At 37.2% G+C, this 22,952-nt stretch overlaps 1 protein-coding gene across 4 annotated transcripts in view; it reads right to left on the minus strand.

Moving 5' to 3' along the window:
* Positions 1-22,952, minus strand: part of LIN7A (lin-7 homolog A, crumbs cell polarity complex component) — a 140,992-nt gene that overhangs the window by 42,425 nt on the left and 75,615 nt on the right. For all 4 annotated transcript variants that reach the window (XR_011534826.1, XR_011534827.1, XM_070600616.1 and 1 more), the window contains 2 exons: positions 11,946-12,017; positions 9,434-9,643 (listed from right to left, as the gene is read on the minus strand). Coding sequence is in view for 2 of the 4 variants with exons in the window: in XM_070600616.1 (XP_070456717.1) it covers positions 9,434-9,643; positions 11,946-12,017 (282 nt within the window). In the remaining 2 variants the exon portion in view is untranslated. The remainder of the gene's footprint in view (positions 1-9,433; positions 9,644-11,945; positions 12,018-22,952) is intronic.

Genomic DNA, 22,952 nt, shown 5'->3' on the forward strand with positions numbered 1-22,952 from the left:
GTCCATCTGACCCCATGCATAGGAATGCTTTCTAGCATTTAGAAACTTGTACTTTAACACTGACCAAATGTAGGTGTGTTCTTGCATTGATCCATTTTCAGTCAATTTTCTCAGCGCAATCTCAGCGTATGCTCAAAGCTCAAGTAGGTCTTTTAATGTGTGAGAGCTAATATACCTGGCACCCACTCCTGCAGGCTGAAGTCGCAGGGTGGGAATGAAGCAGTTTTGGCTTGTGAGCTATTGGGATAACACAGTTTTCCCCTGTTCCGCTTTCTAAATGAAAAGATCTCTTAATGATGCGTCAACTCAGAATGAAGGGGACTAGAATGCCACCTGTTCAGTGTCACAAAATATGCTGGATTGTGCTTGCCTTGTCTACGCCATTCTGAAGGTGACTGGGATAAAACAACACGATCGTATTTCTCTTGGCTTCTTCGCAATAATGAGTGGAGTGTCACATGATGTTATTCAGAGAACAAAAATTTTCAGCACTTAACTGAAATTGCAGCTTGCACTTTTATTTAATTATAACCCAAACAGTCTCCCACTCAGCTGCCAAGAAAGGTAAAGAAAGGTAAAGAACTCCTAGGCAGAGAGAGGATGTGAGGGGAATGACTCTACTCGAGGTCTCTGAGCCCAGAACTGAGCTGGAGATCCTGACACCAGGCCTCTAGGGGAAATGAAGACTGAGGCTCTGACTTCCCTCTCTCTTTTTTTTTTATTCCCATAAGGAAGATTGTCCCCGAGCTAACATTTGTGCCAATCTTCCTCTATGTTTTTACATATGGGACGCCACCATAGCATGGCTTGATGAGCAGTGCTGTGTCCACACTTGGAATCTGAACCAGTGAACCCTGCGCTGCCAAAGCGGAGTGTGCAAACTTAACCCCTATGCCACCAGGCCTTCCCTCTCTTATGTCTACATCAGCTCCCCTCTAACAGCCAGGTAGACCTCAAGAGTGAGTGTGGCCACATTCTGCTCAGGCCACACTCTGTCCTCTGTAGTGTCTGCACCCAGCATAAAGTGGAGTGATGGGTTAGGCAGGCAGGGAACCAAATGCATTCAGAGCAAAGTTGTCACACCCCTCAGTATTCCGAGCAATTTGAATTCGAGTAAACTCATCCTTTTTCAAAACATTATTCTCTTTAGGTGTCAAAGCACTTTATGAGAAACTGATAGACAGTGCCCCCACCAAATGCACTTATGCAAACCCATGAAGGTTGAGGCAGCTTGATCTTTTCTACAGCATACATGAAAATCCTAATTTTTTCATGGCTCAGATACTTATCTACCCTTAAACTATGATGAGTAAGGCCAGACTGCCTGAGTTACAACTTCCAGGTCTGTCAGCTACTGAGCTGTATGACCTTGGGCAAGTCACTTGATCGCTCTCTTCCTCAGTTTCCTCATTTGTAAAATGAGAGTGCTATAACAGTGTCCACCAGGATAGAGCATTATGAGGAAACAAGCAGTTCCTTAGGTAAAGTGCTCATCATGACGCCTAGAGTTCAACAAATATACACGGAGCTTCGGCTGCGTACAGTTGCTGTTCTAAGACTGAAGATAAGGCCATCAACAAAAATTACTGCTGTCAACAGGGCACACATTTAATGTGGAGCTTAAATTTTCATAGAAATCTTATCATGTATTTCATAGTAATTTAAAAAATCTTATTTGTGTTTTCTCTTTGTTCAGATAACAGATAAACAAGATTTTAATACAGATTTTTCCTCTGGGATGTTGTAGTTCTGTAGAGCTCAAATCTAAAGAGTTCTAATTTTTGTTTCATCCTCATTCCACGTCTGACAGCCTTTCTGCATAAATAATTTGGGCTGTGAGTACTCACCCTTAATCTGGCATAGGTATTTATGAAGCAGGAAGAACGTCAGATTCCAGGATAATGAATTATTCTTTTCCATCCCTAAACTTTTACTCAGTTATCTGTGATGCTTAAAAATCAATTAGCACTGTGCATACACAGTATGGACAGCTTTATTTAAGATTAACCACAGAGCTGGGGGAATTTAACTGCAATTTTCCCACCAACCCTGCTCGAAAACGATGGTTGGCTTTCAGAAGCTAGTGAGGCCTCTTTTCACTGTGACATATTTTTAAAGTTCTCCTAAAGTTTATTTTATCTTTCTGTCCTCTGCCTTCCTGTTCCCCACCTGCCCTCTCTCCTTTCAGCACCAGTAGGATATTATATTTCTGGTTAATTCTTTTGGACTTTCCTTTTTGGAAAAAATTTATTAGGGAATAATTATCGATTCACAAGAAGAAGTAAAGAAATGGACAGGGAGGTCTCATGACCCTATATTCAGCTTCCTCCTATATGAATATCTTGTAAAACTATTGTATTATATTAAAACAAGGAAAAATTGGCACAATCCACAGAGCTTACTCAGATTTCACTGGGATTGACCTTTTAAATAACCAATTATTACAGTTGGTAAGCATCAGTTATGATCACAACAAAGGTTGAAGTTCACCTCATGTATGTATATTTGGGTGTGGGTTTGCGTGTGCAGCTGTGTGTATGTGTGTGTGTGCATGAGAGGGAGAGAGAGAGAACAAACTCTGGCCCTCCCCATTTCATGAGTTTTTTTAAGGAAAAATGGGAGAATCTCATGTAAATACTGTTCACAAAATGTAAAGTACTAAATAAATAAAAAGTATTGTAGCAGATTTCTAATCTTTTCGTTCAAGAAGAAGGTCTCATTAGTAGTGTACACAGAGACGTGCAGTAGGTCAGTGGGACCTACTTACGTGTAAAAGGAGGGATGTGTGTGCATGTGTGTGTGCATGGGGATATATAGTAGTCTCAGCAAAATCCCATCCAAAGACACGGAATCATGGAGTTAGAAGAGACCTTGGGGCCAACTATTCCAGCCCTCTACACAATACACATATGGGCATACCCTGTTTTATTGCACTTCGAAGATAGTGCGTCTTTTACAAATTGAAGGTTTGTAGCAACCTTTTGTCGAGCAAGTCTGTGTGTCATTTTTCCAATAGCACTTGTTCACTTCATGTCTCTGTGTCGTATTTTGCTAATTCTTGCAATATTTCAAAATTTTTCATTACTACATTTGTTATAGGGATCTATGATCAGTGATCTTTGATTTTACTAATGTAATTGGGGTGCCACGAACTGCACCCATATAAAACGGCCAACTTAATAAATGCCATATGTATTCTGACTGCTTGATCAATTGGCCCTTCCCCTGTCTCTCTCCCTCTCCTTCGCCTCCCTATTCCCTGAGACACAATAATATTAAAATTAGGCCAATTAATAACCCTACAATGGCCTCCAAGTGTTCGATCGAAAGGAAGAGTCGCACATCTCTCACTTTAAATCAAAAGCTAGAAATGATTAAGCTTGGAGAGGAAGCCATGTCGACAGCTGAGATAGGCTGAAAGTGAGGACTCTTGTGCCAAACAGTTAGCCAAGACAAATGCAAAGGAAAATTTCTTGAGGGAAATGAAAAGTGCTACTCCGGTGAACACACAAATGATAAGAAATGAAACAGCCTTATTACTGATATGGAGAAAGATGAAACAACTTTATATTGGAAGAAGATGCCATCCTGGACTTTCATAGCTGGAGAGGAAAAGTCCAACGCCAGGCGTCAAATGACAGGCTGATTCTCTTGTTAGGGCTAATGCAGTCTGTGACTTTCAGTTGAAGCCAATGCTCATTTACCATTCTGAAAACCCTAGGGCCCTTAAGAATTATGCTAAATCTACTCTGCCTGTGCTCTATAAATGGAACAACAAAGCCTGGTTGACAGCACATTTGTTTGCTACATAGTTTACTTTATATTTTAAGCCCACTGTTGGAGACCTACTGCTCAGAAAAGATTTCCTTCAAAATATTACTGCTCATCAACAAGGCACCTTTTCACCCAAGAGCTCTGATGGAGATGTACAGTGAGATGAATGTTGTTTTCATGCCTGCTAACACAGCATCTATTCTGCAGCCCATGATTCAAGGAGTAATTTAGACTTTCAAGTCTTATTATTTAAGAAATACATTTTGTAAGGTTATAGCTGTCATAGATAGTGATTCCTCTGATGGATCCGGGTAAAGTAAATTGAAAACCTTCTGGAAAAGATTCACCATTCTAGATGCCATTAAGAACATCTGTGATTCATGGAAAGAGGTCAAAATGTCATCATTAACAGGATTTTGGAAGAAGTTGATTCCAACCTTCATGGATAATTTTAAGGAGTTCAAGATTTCAGTGGAAGAAATAACTGCAAATGTGATGGAAGTAGCAAGAAAACTAGAGCCCTGAGCTAACATCTGCTGCCAAACCTCATCTTTTTGAGGAGGAAGACTGGCTTCGAGCTAACATCCGTGCCCATCTCTCTCCACTTTATATGTGGGACGCCTACTACAGCATGGCTTGCCAAGCGATGTCCACACCTGAGATCCAAACTGGTGAACCCGGGGCCACCTAAGCAGAACGTGCGAACTTAACTGCTGTGCCACCAGGCCAGCTCCAAAGAAAGTGGTTTCTCGAGGTGGAATCTACTCTTAGTGAAGACTCTATAAAGATTGTTGAAATGACAACAAAGGATTAGAATATTATATAAACTTAGTTGATAAAGCAGTGGCGGGATTTGAGAAGACTGACTCCAATTTTGAAAGAAGTTCTCCTGTGGGTAAAATGCTATCAAACAGCATCATATACTACAGAGAAATCGTTTATGAAATGAAGAGTCAACTGATTCAGCAAACTTCATTGTTGTCTTATTTTAAGAAATTGCTACAGCCACTCCAACCTTCAGCAACCACCACTCTGATCAGCCAGCAGCCAGCAACATGGAGGCAAGACTCTCCACCAGCAAAAAGATTACGACTTGCTGAAGGCTCAGGTGATGGTTAGCATTTGTTAGCAATGAAATATTTTTTAATTCAGGTATGTACATTTTTTCAGACATTATGCTATTGCACACTTAGACTACAGTATAGTGTAAACATAACTTTTATATAGACTGGGAAACCAAAAAATTTGTGTGACTTGCTTTATTGTGATATTCGCTTTACTGTGGTGCTCTAGAACGAAAGCCACAATATCGCTGAGGTATGCTTATACCTGACATACTCTTGTCAGGTGGTCTTCTGATCTCTGATAAAAAACTTCAAATGATGGGCCTATACTGTCTTATGATTCAGTCTTTCCCTATTTATAGAGCTCTAAGTGTTTAAAAAGCCCTTTAGTATAATAAGCTGAAATGTACCTTCCCAGTGACTTTTACCCACTGGTCTTTGTTCTGCCATTTGGCACCTCACACAATGGAGGACAACTGAAGACGCCATCATCCCCCTAATTGTTCTCTTCTCTGTCCTATACAACTCAAGTACTTCCTTAACATGTTCGTTGTATACAAGACTGCTCATCTCTGGATGAGCTTATTCTTCACAAGGATGGAGCCAAGATGGAAGCACAACGGGGTATGAGCTAAACAGCACATTCAAGGGCTGGACCAATCTCCTTCTCCTTCTAAGTCTGTACGTGCTATTTGTTTTAACGGGCCCTATAATCACATTAACATATTTTTCTCCCCAACTTGCCTCATATTCCTCTTGAAATCAACTGAAATATGCAGGCTTTTTTTTTCAAGTTTTGATGTTGAGCCGTTCCTCCCTGATTTTGCACACAGGTAGCTAGTTTTCTCGACATAGGAGCAGGACTCAAGTAGATTATTATTAGATTAGGCCTATTGTACCATTCTATTGTGAATTTTTATATCAGGACTCTATCACAAAATGTGTTTACTGTCCCTGCTGGCTCCACATTGACTGCAACCTTTATAAACATCCTTTAGTCCTTTCTCAAAATTGCTGATGATACACTAGTCATAAAAAGGTGTAAAGGAGATCATTAGAAACCTATAAATTCTAACTGTAACATTTTGACCTCCTGTTAATGTCAAATTTTAATTGAACATTCAGCTGTAAGTTTTTACTGAGGGTTGACATAAGAAGTAGCCACACACAAAAGGCCTCTGTATTTTCTATAAAATTGTATTAAGTGATTCAATGTCTCCTTTGTAAAAGTCCCATGGGAAATTTCTCTTGGAGCTCATGGATAGAAAAAAAAAAATTCTCTCCCAATGATAGCTGGGCTGGTAGGAGTTTCCTTCTGTTTTCACTTCTAAGATGCTGAAAGAAAAAAATCACTTGCTCAATTGCTGTGTCTTTTCTTTACTTCTATTTATTGATTTCCCCTATTCCACTCACTTTATTGCCTAACATGCCATGCTAACAGTTCTGTATTAACATCTATTTTTTTTTTACCAGATATGATGACATGTATTTTCTAAAAGCAGGCAGGGTAAAACAAACAAACACATAATTGAGACATCTTGTCAGACGTCTTTTCAAAGGTGTTTAAAGGTCCATGGCATAATGTTTTACTCTTTAAGTAGGACACTAGGAAATTTTCCACAGGGTACTTGTGCTGAAGTAGTTAAGGTTTGCTTCAGCCACCAAATCACTTCCTTCCAAAATTTGTTCTTAGTTTAGAGTGGTATGTCCTGAAAATCTTCCACATTAATTTCCCCACAAGTGCACACTTTGTTTTTAAGTGTAAATTTGACCATTCACTAATCTTGTCTCTTTTTTGGCCCTTCCATTTCACAATAATGCTTTTCATTAAATACTGCTATGTGCCTGGAATTATTTATACTGAAAAGACTTCTGGATTTGGTGTTAGCCCAGGTTCTTACTTTGAATTAAGTACTTTGTGTGACTGTGGGAAACCCACTGGGTCATAAAGTTTCTCATTTACAGAAGGAAAACTACCTTCTGATGAACATCTGATGAACATCATGCACTGTAAAAATATATATAACAGACTTTTAAATACTTTAAAACAGGCAGTTTGTAATACATAGTTTGATAATACAGATATGCAGTATTTCAAACTCCAACTTTAGGAGCTTAGACCAGTCCACAGGGGTCGGCAAGTATCATGGCAGGAAGGCAACACTCTAGAGCCTGGCCACCATAAAAGCATTTGTTATACCTATTTCAACAAATGAATAATGCCTTGTTTATTAGCAAAAAAAAAAAAAAGTGTCAGAAATGGATTTTCAGTGGCAAAATGAGCAACTCATTATCCAATATGATAAAAGGAACTTAATTTGTAAAACTAAAGGTTTTAAATATATGTGGAATATTAAAGTCTTTTGGAGACATTCTCCACCTTTGTGTGAACAGGGTACGAAAATCCTAAGGAGGTCCATAGCCTGTACCATAGGATTACTGGCCTAAATTTGATCACTAAAGTGTTCTATTTCCAACTGTCAGGATAACAGTATTTCTGGTTGTCTGATGCTGACTATAAGGGTAAGAAAATTCTGGCTCAGAAATGTGGTTTCATCTGCCTCAAGTGAACCTTTTTTCCAAGGTAATGATTAGAACATCTGAATTGACAGAGAACTAGGGTTTCATCAAATTTATGGAAGAGGTTGTGAATCTATTAACACCTTGTTGCTAACAAATCTTTGCTAAAATATGCCTCTATGTGTAGCAGAATTTGCTTTAAGACTTACTTTTAACATAACCAGCATTAGCAATATGACAGGGGGGTTGCTACCCACCTCCAAACTTCTTCAGTAACTACACTTACCTATCGAAGATGCGTGTGACCAGATTACGATAGGACAGTTCTCAACAAGACATTCTGCCTCCTTTTATTCTTCCTCAGAGCCTTTCAAATGAGTTCCTACTCCACTTATTCAGATTAGGAAATTCAGGTTTAGGGGATATTAATCCACTATCCTATGGATATTGAGTGGCGGAGCCTGATGTGTCTGATTCCATTATTCCAATACCTGCAGCCTCCTAGATAAAGTCACATGGTCATTGCAAGGAAGGGATGAGTGATTATGAAATGCCTACAGCTGTGTGCCCTGCAAATGTTTGGGTTAAACAAAGGCCCTTTAGCCCCCTTAACAGAGAGTTAAAAGTCAATCACCTATTAAATTGGATTTCATATGTATTAATTGTTGCTTTATATAATTATAATTACTATTAACATATTTTTGGTTCTCTTTTTGTACTTTTCAGGTTTTAAAATCTACAGTTTCTTTCAATCTACCTAATATATTCAGAGAAATCATAAATTCATACTCTGAGGCACAGATTACTTTTCGACATAATTGCATGACCTAGCTCTAGAGCCCTCTACTAGAAAGTTCGACTCTGAAATGATCACTTGAAACATGCTTTGGAAACGTCATCTTTATCTAAAGGTCAATAACAAGGTCATCTCACAGCATTGTTACACAGAAAAAAGTAAATGTAATGAGAATTTTAGAATTAGAATGCTGAAGTGATATAAAATATTCATGGATTGATGATTTTGATGTACAGCAGAGTTGAATGAATAGATCTGGGCTCTACAAAACTACTAGTCAGGAGAAAAATAAAAAAAGAAATAAACAAAATGCAAGATATAATTACAGAAGAATTTACTCAACAATTACCAATAAAATAATACATTCCAAATGCATTTTATTTTGAATAATGTGTTCTAAGCAGAAATCAATATTGCCACGATAACCCAAAAAGAGTTTATTTATTAAAATATTTGATTTTTAGGAAAAAGATCTTAGGTTAATAGAAAGGTAAGCATTGATACGTTCTTATTCATACTTCTGAAATTTATGCCTTTAGGTTATTTATTTTTAATATAAGTAGAAGTTGTGGGGAGAAAATTATTCATTTCACAAGAAGCTATTTCTTTGGCAACTCATTATTACATGTGGAGGTTAATAGCATCTAAAGAATAGGAGGTGAAAAAAATGTATGCTCATAGTTTTACTTCAAAATGTTACATATTTTAATTTACTTTAACTTCATGTGGAAACTAAACTATATATGATGGATAGATAACATAATCAAACATTTTTGGGGAGAGGCTAATATATTTTTATCATGCTACAGCTGTACACCAGGGATAAAGAACTACTGTGCATTTGCCTTTTCCATGGATATCATTATCATATTATTAAAATTATCCTTCCTCTTTAATTAAAATGAAAAAATATAGGGTGAGGAGTTTATTTTTTAAAGTTGTGTATTTGCTTATAGTAACTGAATAAAAAGTGCCTTGAAATTATGATGTTCTTCTAAACTTTAATTCAATTAGAGTATTGTTTGGAGGAAGTTCTACTAGTTGGGATAATTTCTTGAGATGATTTTCCAACTAGTTCATACTTATTACACGTGAACAAGATGAAATGAGACATAAAAACTACAAAAGTACTGCTTTCGTAGGTTTAATATCCATCAATGCTTAGGAAGCTGTTTGGTCATAAAATTATGATTTATTCTAGGATTTCAACCTTGACCTCAGTAGCAGCAAGGAAAAACTGTGTGTAGGGAGAAAACCTCTGGTAATTTTATGAACATACCACTCCGTTCACTGACAGCAGCTGGTCTCCTCTTTTGAGGCCTCCGTGTCTTTCGGCTACCCCTCCAGGAATGATGCGAGAGATATAAATAGGGGAATTTTGCTCCTTTCCTCCCATCACGTTAAAACCAAGGCCTTCATCAGTCTTTGGCAGTTCGACTACCCGAGGGTGGGAGTGGCCTTCACTAGCTGCAAAAGCTGCAACTGTCGCCTGAAAGAAAAGATGGTCATTTGGTAATAAAACAAGGGAAATAAGGCTAACCATGTGCTTCGCAGTGGGGAGATCAGACAGCTCCTCCTGTTTTTGTAGCATTCTCCTGTGAAAGAAAGAACGCACAAGCGAGGGGGCTTTCTTCATTTGGAAGGCACCTATGGTTCCTTTCTTTGGTAAAGCCCAGCCCAACTATTTCCAGCTTTCTAGACCGGCATTCACTATTCATATTATTCATTATGGTAAGAATTTCCCTTCGTCATAAGGATCTTTCCCAATTACCCCAGTAGATGCAATTCCTCCTATTCTTGGACTCCAAATAGGTTTGGTCCATATAACACCTACACATGGTACATATACTATAATTATTATGCATCTATGTTGACTATGCGCACCTGAAGGGCAGAGATTGTGGCTTATACCTCTTTTTATGACAGTCTAACCCAGTGCTTGCATATAAATGTTCATAAGTATTTATTCAATACACTGAGGAGCACTTACACGTATACACATGGTGCAGACACCTATAATTTTACTATTGCCAGACCACTGGCTTAGAAAATTTAGTGTTTTTTGTTTTTGAATGGAGGATGTCCAAAAGAAAAGAAAAGCCAAAGTAAAATAATAGAGTGAAACAGATTATTATTATTTTACATCAATATTCCATATTATTATGAAAGTTCCTCTCATCTGGCACAAGTTCTTTTCCCTACATTTTACATTAATATTTCAGCTGCTATAGCAATGCAGGAAAAATGAGCAGTCTATATAACACTATATAACACCTAGATGTACAAAACATCATTTAACATGGACATAATTTTATTTTAAAATTCATATATTAATTTTTAAAAATAAGTTAAAGGAAACAACTTACCATTAGTTCCCACCCCTCATGGAAATAAAACAGCTTTAAGTAGTTTCTACCAAGAAAAGATTCTTTGCCTGCTTCTTATTTTCCATCTCCATTAATCTGCCTTAACCACAGTTGATTAGATGCCTACTATAAAATGATTTACTCAACACTGTGAAAAGATTGATTCCCAACGACTGCACATTCTTTTCCACACACAGCATTATCACATCAATTTAGCATTATGCTACTGTCTGCATTTAGTGAAAGATAGTGAATGATATGGAAATAATGGCTTGTTTTTAGCTACATGCATTTTGCTCATGCAAACCTTGTCATGCATAGATTTTAATGGCTGACATGGATGCAATGCAGACAGCCCAGAAACAACCAGAAAATATTGTGCTATTGCAACATTATGCTGCTATCCTGCTGTTCTACATGAATAAGAAATGAGAATGGTAAAACGCTACACAATTCACTTTCCCCTTAATTAAACCATGTAGGGATCATTTTTCTGTGTGAGTTCCACTTCAGTACAAGCAAAGCATGATGTAATGATAACAATACTCTCTTTTTGCCTGGGCTAAAAAAATAACTTACAAATCTACAGTGTTCAGTTACAGAACGAAAACTAAAAAATCAGGAGAGAAACCAAACAAGAGGTGATGTAACACAAAAGAATTAAATGGAAGATTGTGATTATTTTCACCAGTTCTTACTTCTTATACATTATTAGAAGGAGAAAATCTTTTCAAAAGCAAGTGTCTCTATTATAAGATTTCTGTATTTGTAAATAATTGCATCAGTGATTTTAGATTAAAACTATTATTTCCTAATGGTTTATTTTCCAGATAATTTCATGATCCTATTGCTGTAACATTTCCATTAGTCGGGTCTCTGCAATCTCTGGCTTTGAGTTTTTAAAGAGCAAATGTCATCACTACCACAACAGGCGACAGGCCTTCCCTTTAGGTCAACGTCACATTCTTTCAGCAAGCTGCCACTGCTTAGCTGAATACTTGGAAGAACACCACGTCGGTGGTGTCAGGGGAGTTGTCTTCATGTCTGACTTCACTCAAATCTTTAGACTTGTGCAAATGAGTCTTCATGCACTGAATAGGGAACGGGTTCTTTTGGATCAGAGGAACGGGTCAGAAAACCAAGTAGTGCTTCATACAGTGAACCAGTAGATTTGCTTGTGCCAAATGGACATTTAGTGAGTTTAATGAAATCATTCTCCTTTCTTAAGCTACAGAAGCAGCAGAAACGTTCAATTTTCCATTAGGATTTTTACCTGGGAAGTAGTACTGGTTCTAGACTCTGGGCTGCCACTGATGTCTAAATTCTCTTACAGTGTACACACGAGAATACCTGAAACACACACGCGCACAGTCAATTACTAGGTCACTGGGGTTAAGTATATTTTTAAAGTTACTCAAGCCTTACCTTTGCTGTGGCCCTGGCACGGAATTCGGGACAGCCGTTAACAGTTATTGTTTCATGCATATATTGATACACCTAAAATGTTCACAGAAAAAAAAGAATGTGTAAGAAGATGAAGAATATCAATCCTTTCATTGCAGATAGGACAATGCATTTTCATTTTAAGACAGAAGTTCCCTATTACAAAGTAAAATAGTTCTGAATCAATTATCCTGATAGTTTGAACCAAAAATCCCTCCTGTTTTGGGGTGGGGAATGGGGCAGAGAAAGCAATCACTTTTATTAAGAAGTTTTTAATTTGGCTATCTGTATTTATCAAATATAAAAGCTATTTTATATTTGGTTTATAAAAACTACTTTATTGGTAAATATTTTTACCATTATATATAGCTCTAACTCTCAAACATGTGATAAAAAGGATGTAGATAGTTACTTCCTGAATCTAGGTAACACTTTAGAAAGAACTTTCTAAATTAATATTCCACAAAGCTTGGATAACAATATCTTTTCCTCGCATGTTGGAAGGTATTTTACTCCTCATGACACACATTGGTAATTCATAAGTATAGAGATAAACAATATTCAGGGGCAAAGAAAAGTAAAGTAAGATATTCTTAGAAATAGTAACACCGGCAACATATCAACCACGGTTCATGTTAAGATTTAGATGAAATAGTAAGAATGGGGGTAAAATCTGGACCCAGAATGATGTTGTAGAAAGCATACGGGTTTTGCTGAGCTACGGACCTAAGTTTGAGCTTTACAATACAGTTGAAGAACTGTGAGGTCTTGATTAAACCGCTTTACCACTTCGATCTCTTTTTGCCCATCTGAAAAATGGGTAAAGAATATTTATTTAGTATAGTAGTTGTTTTTATTTGAAATAATCCTTTCAAGTCACTCAGCCCCTAACAGGTACTCCTTAGACAGCAGATACTCTTATTAATTATGATTTTAGACACAATTATAGAAATTGTTGAAACGTAATAGTAAAAATCTTTTCCTTCTAAACCGCCAGCGATGGGATTATGAAATCAGTGGTAAAACAAATTGCTTCATTTTAAATAAACTGAAGTACAGAGAAAGAGTCCTAAAGAATAGTTTGAAGAAGATGGTTTGAAAAAATAACAAGGTTAAAAATGTTGGACTATATGCTCATTTTGAAGATTTAAATAACAAAGTTGTAAATATGTATTGCATAATCCATAGAGGTAAAAGTCCACTTGGTATTATGCTGGAGTATTTTCTGGGAGTGACCATTAGCTATTCTAGTAAAAGATGAAATAGGAAAACTGTAATCAAAGAGGTTTTGTTCCCTTTCTATTAATCTTATTTTACATGCACACCTATGTGGTGACAGACAAGAAATAATGTACAACTGAAATTTCACAATGATGTAAACTATTATGAACTCAAATTAAAAAAAAAACTGAAATAAAAACAATGTAGAACAAAAAAAGTTATTAAAGTGAATTCAAAATCTGATTAATTCATCCACTCAACAACCATTCATTGAGTGTCTGGAACCAATCTCTTTCCCACATTTTTTACCTGGCTCATCATTTCTCAAGTACAGTTCATTGAATCTCTGCTAATGCTGACCCGGCTTTCCTAGGTGGGAAGACAAGACTGTGCTCTTGGCTGTGTGCTGCCCTTAGAGTAAAGGCTGCATAGTCAAATGCCTGCAGTAGACAAGCCAGCAGTGATAAGGCAGAGCGCAGCCATCTCTGTAGTCTTAGTTTCCTACTTTCCTCCACCCACACTATTCCCCAAAGATATCATACCTTCCCAGCTGTCCAGGTCTTTGCATGTGCTGTTTGCTCTGCTTGGAATGCCCTTCCACCTCACAGACTCTTACTTGTCCCAGTTTAACACGAAGATTAAAGGCCCAGTTCAAACACCATTTTCGCTGTTAAATGTTTCCTGCCTCCCTCAAGCAGAGAACATCTCCCTCTCCTTGGTTTTGGACCATCTGACTTTGTCTGGGGTCAGTTTTTTTATATATATTCCAGGGAAAGTGATCTTTGCTTGCAACCAAGAATGTTTATGAGGACAATCATTAGAAAATAATTGGGAGCTTGTCATCAATTGATTAAAGCAAAAACTAATTTTGTAAGTGCCTAAAAGTAAAGTGAATACAAATTAAGAATAATTAAGAAGTACAGCCTTAACACCCCAATTTGAACCGTGAATTAATAAGTAGGGTATGCAAGAGGCAGTACTACGTATGGATAATTGCAGAGGCCCTGGAGATGGCTTAGAAATAAATCCTGGCTGTAACCCTTATTAATTGTATGATCTTGGTCAGTTACTTGATTTATCTGGGGCTCACTTTTCTCATTTGAAAAATATGCCTTAGAGTTATAACTAACTTCTAGCTCTGTTATGAGGATTAAATGAGATTATAGCAGTTTGCAACCTGCAGTAAGTTTATAAAAAATTAGCCATTATTACTATTATTATTATTATTATTATTATTATATAATGCTTCCCAACTTAAAGACTCCAGGATCTTTGGGAAGAATCTCCTAGGACTAGAAATACCTGAACACGTTTTTACAAAGAATTGATTGGAGACTGTAGTTCTCAACTGCAGGTGATTTTGCACCCCAGGCGACATTTGGCAAGGTCTGTAGACATTTGGGGTTGTCACAATGAGGAGAACAGTGCTACTGGCATCTAGTACGTAGAGGCCAGGGATCTTGCTAACCATCCTACGACGCTCAGCGTAGCACCCCCACAATAAAGAATTATCTGCCAAAATGTCAATAGTGTCGAGATTGAGAAACTTTGAACTAAGGAGTCAAGCCACATCTTTTCTTCTTATATGTAATAATTACTAAGCTATAAAAACACACTTGTATAGCACTAAGTAAAGGATCTTGTAAATGTCTAAGAATTAATTTTTGGAGTAAATTACCATGATTCCAGTGTGCAGTTAATGAGCACTTACTGTAGGCCAAGTGTTATGCTGAGCATTTTATATCTGTGAGCTTATTCAATTCTCACAACTTATTATGAGTCAGGCACTCACACACAAGGAAACAGCCACAGAGATGGTGACATGCCTATAATCACACAGCTAGCTAGCGGCAGACTTGGTACATAGATTCATATCTAACTGCCTCCAAAATCTTCCGTCTTTCAACCACAGCAGGCTTTCTTATCTTAAGACAGCATCAGATCACTACTATTTTGGCAGCATGTGGTAACGAAAACAGATGTTACAAGTATTTATTTATATTTTGAATAAAGGTATCTAGGTTTTACATGGTGCCTAGCATTATACAAGTGGTGGCTGTAAATGTACACTACGACAATTCTGAAACCTACAAATTCATCCCTCGAAATGAAAGGGAAGTAGCGGGGCGGGCCCCGTGGAGGAGTGGTTAAGCTCGCGCCCTCTGCTTCGGTGGCCCAGGGTTTTGCCCGTTCAGATCCTGGGCGCAGACATGGCACCACTCACCAAGCCATGCTGAGGGGGGCATCTCACATGCCACAACTAGAAGGACCCACAACTAAGATATACAACTATGTACTGGGGGGAATTGGGGAGAGAAAGAAGAAAAAAAAAAGATTGGCAACAGTTGTTAGGTCAGGTGCCAATCTTTAAAAAGAAAAAAGTGAAATAGCATTTTAATCCTCCTTTATCATTACAATATACTAAGATTAAATGAAATAAATCCCATATTATTGCCAGTCTTTTTTTTTTTTTTCAATAAAACAACAGATTGATTAGTTAGTTTTCAAAAGTGGGCTGAAGGGGGCATGGTCTGGTTATAGACTCAAGTCAAAGCTTGGAGATACTAATTCTATTTCCAGTAGCTCTGTCACCTTATGAAAATTTCTTAGCCTTTCGTTTCCTAATGGACAAGTGCATCCTTGCCTATCTTACTTTTCAAGGACAACTGTAAATGTATTTGTAAAATTTTGAAGAAAGTTGGCATGGAAAGCTAAAGTATTTTGCCAGGCACCTTGAGTGAGTTCTTGAAGGGAAAACAGAAAATGGCTGTGTGAGTTCCAATAAGGTACAGTGGGGCTTATAGTCTCCTGAATCCTTTGGGTCCCCAAATTTCTAGCAGACATCAGCTACACCATTTCTAAGCACATCCCACTGGGTAAGATGGGTTTAATTACTAGTGAAAATCAAATAGTTGATAGAAACTCTTGTACAGAGTTTTACCTTACATTCTAGCATCAGTAATTTCTTAACCTTGAATAATTCTCACAGATTCAACAGCATTTTGCATATTCAGAACTCATTTCAAGCTATTGAAAATTTACAAATATAGATCAACTCAGTAAAGGCAATAGAATTGTGGTGAGTTGGTTCAGAAGCCTCATTTATTCAGCCAACTTCCATTTAGGAGCTGTTCTAGTCAGTATACTAGGCACTTGGGCCAAAATATGAAAGAAAAAAAATTAAGAGCTGTTTCTAAAACTTTGAATTAACATTAACATTCATTATAGAAGGGCTGTTTTAAAATCTTTTTAATTAATCATTTAAAAATTTTACTTTTCCTTATCTTAGAAAGCAAATAGACCACTTTTTCTGGATGGAAAACTTTCCACTGAGAGACTAACAAATACAAATGAAGTAAAACCTACCCTTTAACTTCAGTTTATTTATCAAGTTTACAACAGAATTCCCATTTAGATAGGATATAAGCCAAACAGCTAAAATTCTGGTTTAAGAGGATTTTTCTTTGGAGCTTTCATTTATACACTGGCTATGTATACAATATCACAATATAAGCTTTACATCAAATCATTCTTCTTGATCTTGAAAACCCTAACAGGTACAGAGAGGTAGGTAAGAGGTGACAATTCTATGTCAGTTATTTTTCTTCCTGAGTCACTATTCTATGTGGCTTTAAGTGACCTACTATCAATGCATTGTCATTTTCTACTATGTAAAACCCTATCTTCACGAGGCAGTCAAAGAAGATAAAGTATGTGGCTTCATAAACCATAACCCATTATTCTTATTATAATAGTGGTTATATTTCTATTATTACCATTATATGCATGCCTAAGATGCAATCGGAACATGATGCCTTTATAATTTAGCTGCTTGGCCAGCAAGTGTGGACAAAACCATGAGCTCAAAATGAGATTTTGATTGTTCTCTCTTCTGCTCTTATAGTGTTATTGTCTTTTGTAGTTTGGTGTTATTTAAAATTTGCTGTGTGAGGCAGACACTAGGTAGGCTATTCTCACCCAACCTCCCGCTCCCAGCATTGCCTGGCCGTCTGACCGAGTTCTGTCCAGGGAGAATTCAACAGGAAGTAGGTGAGAGGCTTCTAGGAAAGTCTTGTTCTCTTGGCACAAGTGCCGTTCTTTCCCCCACCTCTACTTGTCCTCAGTGTGGATATAATCAGCTGTAGTAGCAACCTTCAACAACTAGAGAAAGGCCAAGGAAATGCATAGACATCAGCTCTGATTATATGGAACTCCCGAATCCTTGCAAGCAGCTGCCTTTCTCTCAACTTGTTGTAACAAAAAAAATAGTCCTATGGGGGCTGACTCATTGGCATAGTGGTTGAGTTTGCATGCTCCGCTTCTGCAGCCCGGGGTTCGCTGGTTTGGATCCTGGGTGCAGACCCATGCACTGCTTATCAAGCCATGCTGTGGCGGGTGTCCCACATATAAAAGGGAGGAAGATGGTCACAGATATTAGCTCAGGGCCAATCTTCCTCAGCAAAACGAGCAGGATTGGCGGCGGATGTTTAGGTCAGGGCTAATCATCCTCAAAAAAAAAAAAAATAGTCCTATTTTTTAAGCCACTGAAGTTGGATCTTTTGCTATTTTCAGCCAAGAAAATTCCTGATTGTTATATTGTTCAAGTAAATGTTACACAGAACTATGTTATCTTCAAAGTCTGTTTTCTTTTAGCCTCATCAAATTCCAAAAGTTATGTTATAATTTGTTCATTAGAAATTAGTGCAAATTTGTGAACATGAAGGCTTAGAAACCACAAGAAGGTAGACAAAAATAGTGATTTTTTTAAAAAGGGCAGAAACTAAGTCTATGAAAAACACTGTTAAGAAAATGAAAAGACAAGTTGACTGGGAGAAAATGTTTGCAAAACATGTCTCATAATCAGAATATATAAAGAACTCTCAAAAGTCAATGATAAGAGGGGCCGGCCTGGTAGTGTAGCGGTTAAGTTCAGGGCACTCTACTTCAGAGGCCTGGGGTTCACGGGTTCAGATCCTGGGTGCAGACACATACCACTTGTCAAGCCATGCTGTGGCAGCAACCCACATACAGCATAGAAGAAGATTGGCACAGATGTTAGCTCAGGGACAATCTTCCTCAGCAAAAAAAAATAAATAGATAAGTCAATGATAGGAAAACAACCCAACTGAAAGTTGGGTAAAGTATTTGAACAGGTATGTCATCAAGGAAGATACATGAGTGGCAAATGTGAAAAGATACTCAACATTGTTAATCACTATGGAAATTCAAACTAAATTATAATTAGATACATCTACACACTTATTACAATACCTAGTATGGGCAAAAACGTTGAACAACTAGAACTCTCGTACATTGCTGGTGGGAACGGAAAATGGCACAGCCACTTAAGAAAAAAAGATAAGAATTTTCTATAAAGTTAGACCTACACTTACTGTATGATTCACTTATCTACTTCTAGCTATTTATCCAAGATAAATAAAAACAGCTATTTGCCCAAAAGTGGGATCCAAACACTTACAGCAGCTTTATTGATAATCACCACAAACTGAAAACAACTCAAATAGCCTTCAACTGTGAACGAATGATCAAACGGCAGTACATCCACACAATGGAACACTGCTAGGCAATAGAAAGGAACAAACTGCTCAAACGTACAGCGTGGATGAATCTCAAATGCATGTTGCTAAGTGAAAGAAGCCAGACTCTATGATGGTTTCATTTATAGGACACTCTGGAAAAGGTAAAATAATAGGGACAGAAAACAGATGAAAGGTCGTCAGAAGTTAGGGTGGGGATGAGTTGACTACCAGGCATGGGGGACTTTTTTGGGGTGTTGGAACTGTTCCATATCTTGATAATGGTGAGAGTTATGTGATTGTATGTGATGATTGAAACTCTTGGAACCATACACTGACAAGGAGAAATATTACTCTATGCAAACTATACTTCAATAAAACCGACTTTAAAAAATAGCAGAAAACACTTTTTAAGAGATGAAAATATTCAGATACATAATTATGATTTTGGAAACAAAAAATAAGAGCTTTGAAACACAAAGACCTACATATATTTAAGAAAGTGTTTAATATAATAAAAAGATGACATTAGCCCCCATTACTCCAAGTTTATAAAGGTAGAAAGCAAGAGATATACTTTAATGGATGGTAACATCTCTTTCCAACATTTCTCCAGAGATTCTGTAGTGCCTTATTATGGACAGACCTGCTACTGAAATGTCAATAGAATTACTATTAGGATTAAATAAAACCCTCTACATCGGTGGCCAGAAAAAAGAAATAAACCTTTCAGCAACATCGTGAAAAATGAAAATGGCATAGGTCTAAGTTACCTCAAGAGAGAAAAAAGTGGAAAGAAATATGACCAGAATTATTAGAGTAAATAAATGAGAAACAAAGTCCAAATGGAAAAATGATATGGTCTCAATCCTACCACATTACAGTGTTCATTAAGACTTCTTAAATGTATGGCCTTTATTAAAAAGCAAGCAAGAATGTACTTTTTTAATAAGAAAAAAAACAATGTAAGCATTAAGACTGACATTTATATCTATATTGATCTATAGTTTTTTAAATGGATTTCTTGATTTTTCAGATTTAGAAACTCACATAAGAGCTAAATAAAGAAAAGTTACTTGATGTGTTATCTGACTTTAAAATATTTAAATATTTTCATAACATTGAAAATAAACATTGAGCCCCCTCATATCCTTTTATAATTACAGGCCACCTGGGTAATTAGACAACATTCACAATATTAAGCCACAACGTATTTATGAAAATATAATAAAATCTCAGCAGGTTTTCTGAAAGTAGATTTTAGGCCAAGGAAGGTATCTAAAATGAATTTGTTCTAAATTTAATTGCATTTAGTGGAGTGGAGACCATACATGCAAGAACCAAGTGCCTTGTAATTGATATGACTAGAATAAAATAGAAATAAAGCTTAAGTCACTGCAAACTTGGTCCACTTATTTTAGGAGGTGTTGTAGAAATAATTCCAGACCAATTGAAAATTGGTTCATCTAGTAAGGAAGAGGTATTGCAAAAATACATAATTTTTGCCTTGAGTTTTTTTCTTCCATTTTGGAAAAATGGCAGCCATAAATAAATTTTATATATTTAAAGCTATAGTTATCTATGTATCTATCATATATAGTTTCCATATACTTTTGTAACTGTGGAAACATTCTGTTTATATTTTTTTAATTGAGGTATAATTGACATATAACACTATATTAGTTTCAGGCGTACAACACAATGATTTGATATTAGTGTATGTTGTGAAATGATCACCACAGTAAGTCTAGGTAACATCCATCACCATACATAGTATTTTTTTAATTGTGATGAGGACTTTTAAGACGTACTCTCTTAGCATCTTTCAAATATGCAATACAGTATTAACTATAGTCACCATGCTGTACATTGCATCCCCATGACTTATTTATTTCATAACTGGAGCTTTGTACCTTTTGACCCCCTTTGCCCATTTCACTCACCCCCAACTCCTACCTCTGGAAACCACCAATCTGTTCTCTGTATCTATGAGCTTGGTTTTTTTGTTTGTTTGTTTGTTTTAGATTCTACAAATAAGTGAGGTCATACAGTATTTGTCTTTCTCTGTCTGACTTATTTCTCTTAGCATAATGCCCTCAAGGTCCATTCACGTTGTTGCAAATGGCAAGATTTTATTCCTTTTTACAGCTGAATAGTATTCCATTGTATGTATATATATCTTCTTTATCCATGCATCCATTGATGGATACTTAGGTTGTTTCCATATCTTGTTTATTGGAAATAATGCTACAATGAACATGAGGATGCAAACATCTTTTTCAAATTAGGCTTTTTTTAATTTTCTTCAGATAAATATCCAGAAGGGAAATTGCTAGATCATATTATAGTTCTATTTTTAATTTTCTGAGGAAGCTCCATACCATTTTCCATAGTGGCTGCACCAATTTACATTCTACCAATAGTGCACAAGTCTTCCTTTTTCTCCACATCCTGGCCAATACTTTTCATTTCTTATCTTTTGATAATAGCCATTCTAACAGATATGAGGTGATATCTCATTGTGGTCTTGATTTGCATTTCTCAAACATTCTGTTTAAAACTGCAGTGTCAGAATTCCATAAACTAAGGAATTTACGATATGAAATTCAACGTCTAGAACCAACCATTTTTTTGGAAAAAAAAGAAAAATTAAGTGGCACACACTGGTTACAAGTCATGTCTGCTACAGTAAGACCATCAAGGCCGAAATCAGTTCTGTGAAAATCCATGAAAGATAAAATTTCCATAGTAATGTGTTTTTCTACATCTCTCATTGCCATCAACTTTGATGCCAACATGCCACCCATTGGAGAAGAAAAATACTGACAGATATAAAGAGGCAAAGGACAACACATCTCCATTGGGTTGAAAGGATTTTCCCAAGAGGGTTCAGTCATTAACACTGACATTTGATGGTATTACTGGTACTAACAAAATGGTGACTGACATTCCTCCCAGAAATGGGGCATGGACTTGAAGAGGAAGTATTCCTCCTTGGTTCAATGACAACACTGCCACGTGAAGTACTCTTTCTGTCCTCAAACTAGGAAGGGGAAGACAAATGGACTCTGCAGCTTTTAGTCACAAAAGACACAAAAGACCTTCTTTTATGCAGTTCGTTTCATTACTTCATTGCTATTTTTTCAACCATCCTGATGCAGTGTTCCTGTAAATGCCTTTGCCCAGACAGCACTTCCTTTCAGCACTGAAGACAAAACAGTTAACTCTCGTCGATACAACTGTTGCCTTCAAGAAACAAAATGGGCCTTACTAGAGAGCTTCCTACTTCGATTGTATCCTGACAAGATACATCTGACATCAATAGGATGGCATTACTTAAATACAAAAGCAAAAAACTACTGAATTTTAAAATTGAAAATAAATGTTACATTTGGGGACTAAAACCTTCTGGCCCTCCCTCCCTCATGTTAGCCTCTGCCCGCCTGCTTCCTCATTGCCCCAATACCCCCAGGGAAGGAAGGCCTACCTGCTCACCCAGGAACTGTATTAGGCCACGGTTCTACTAGTCGTGCTGATAGTGTCCCTAAAAGGTCAGCAGCCATGAGGCACACCTTCCCTTTCTGCATCCATATCACAAGAACTCAGGTCGGGGCAGCCTGTTTGGAGGAGCTGTAATTGCTCCTCTGCTGTTACAGTTCACCTTCTTAGGCCAAATGAGACGTATCAGACAGGAGGAAAAGCGAGGAGTTCACTTAAGCATCTAGGCCCAAAATTCATGCTCCAATCACATTTTATCAGAGAGAGTTGCACTAGCCAGGATTTGGGTGCTTCCCATGCCAATAACAAAGTGGTCATTTGTTTCCTATTTGGTTATGGTCCTTGCACCTAGCTTGCTTTGGTTGGTAACTCCCTGAGAAGAAAGATGGAGTGCAGAAGAGATGTGAGCACTCCTGGATCCCTGGCTATAATGCCATCTTAATAACACTAACCTCAAGTCTACTTCTCACAGCCCACACGTGTATTTCCAAGCTTGACTCCACGATCAGACTTTCTGCTGTGATGGGATACATGTCATTTATCCTTTGCTTTAAAGGACATTCAGTAGACTACAGCAGTAGAAGAGCTGAAGTGAAATGGTCTATAATTTGTGACCAATCTCTTGTCTTAAAATGAATTTATGTGAAAATAGTATTAGTAGACTGAAGGAAAATACACTCTCAAATGGCAAGTGATCTCCAATGCTTAGATTTAGGTGAAAATGAGGAACATT

This window comes from Equus przewalskii, chromosome 29 (assembly GCF_037783145.1).
Source record: "Equus przewalskii isolate Varuska chromosome 29, EquPr2, whole genome shotgun sequence".
Classification (NCBI taxonomy): Eukaryota; Metazoa; Chordata; class Mammalia; order Perissodactyla; family Equidae; genus Equus; species Equus przewalskii.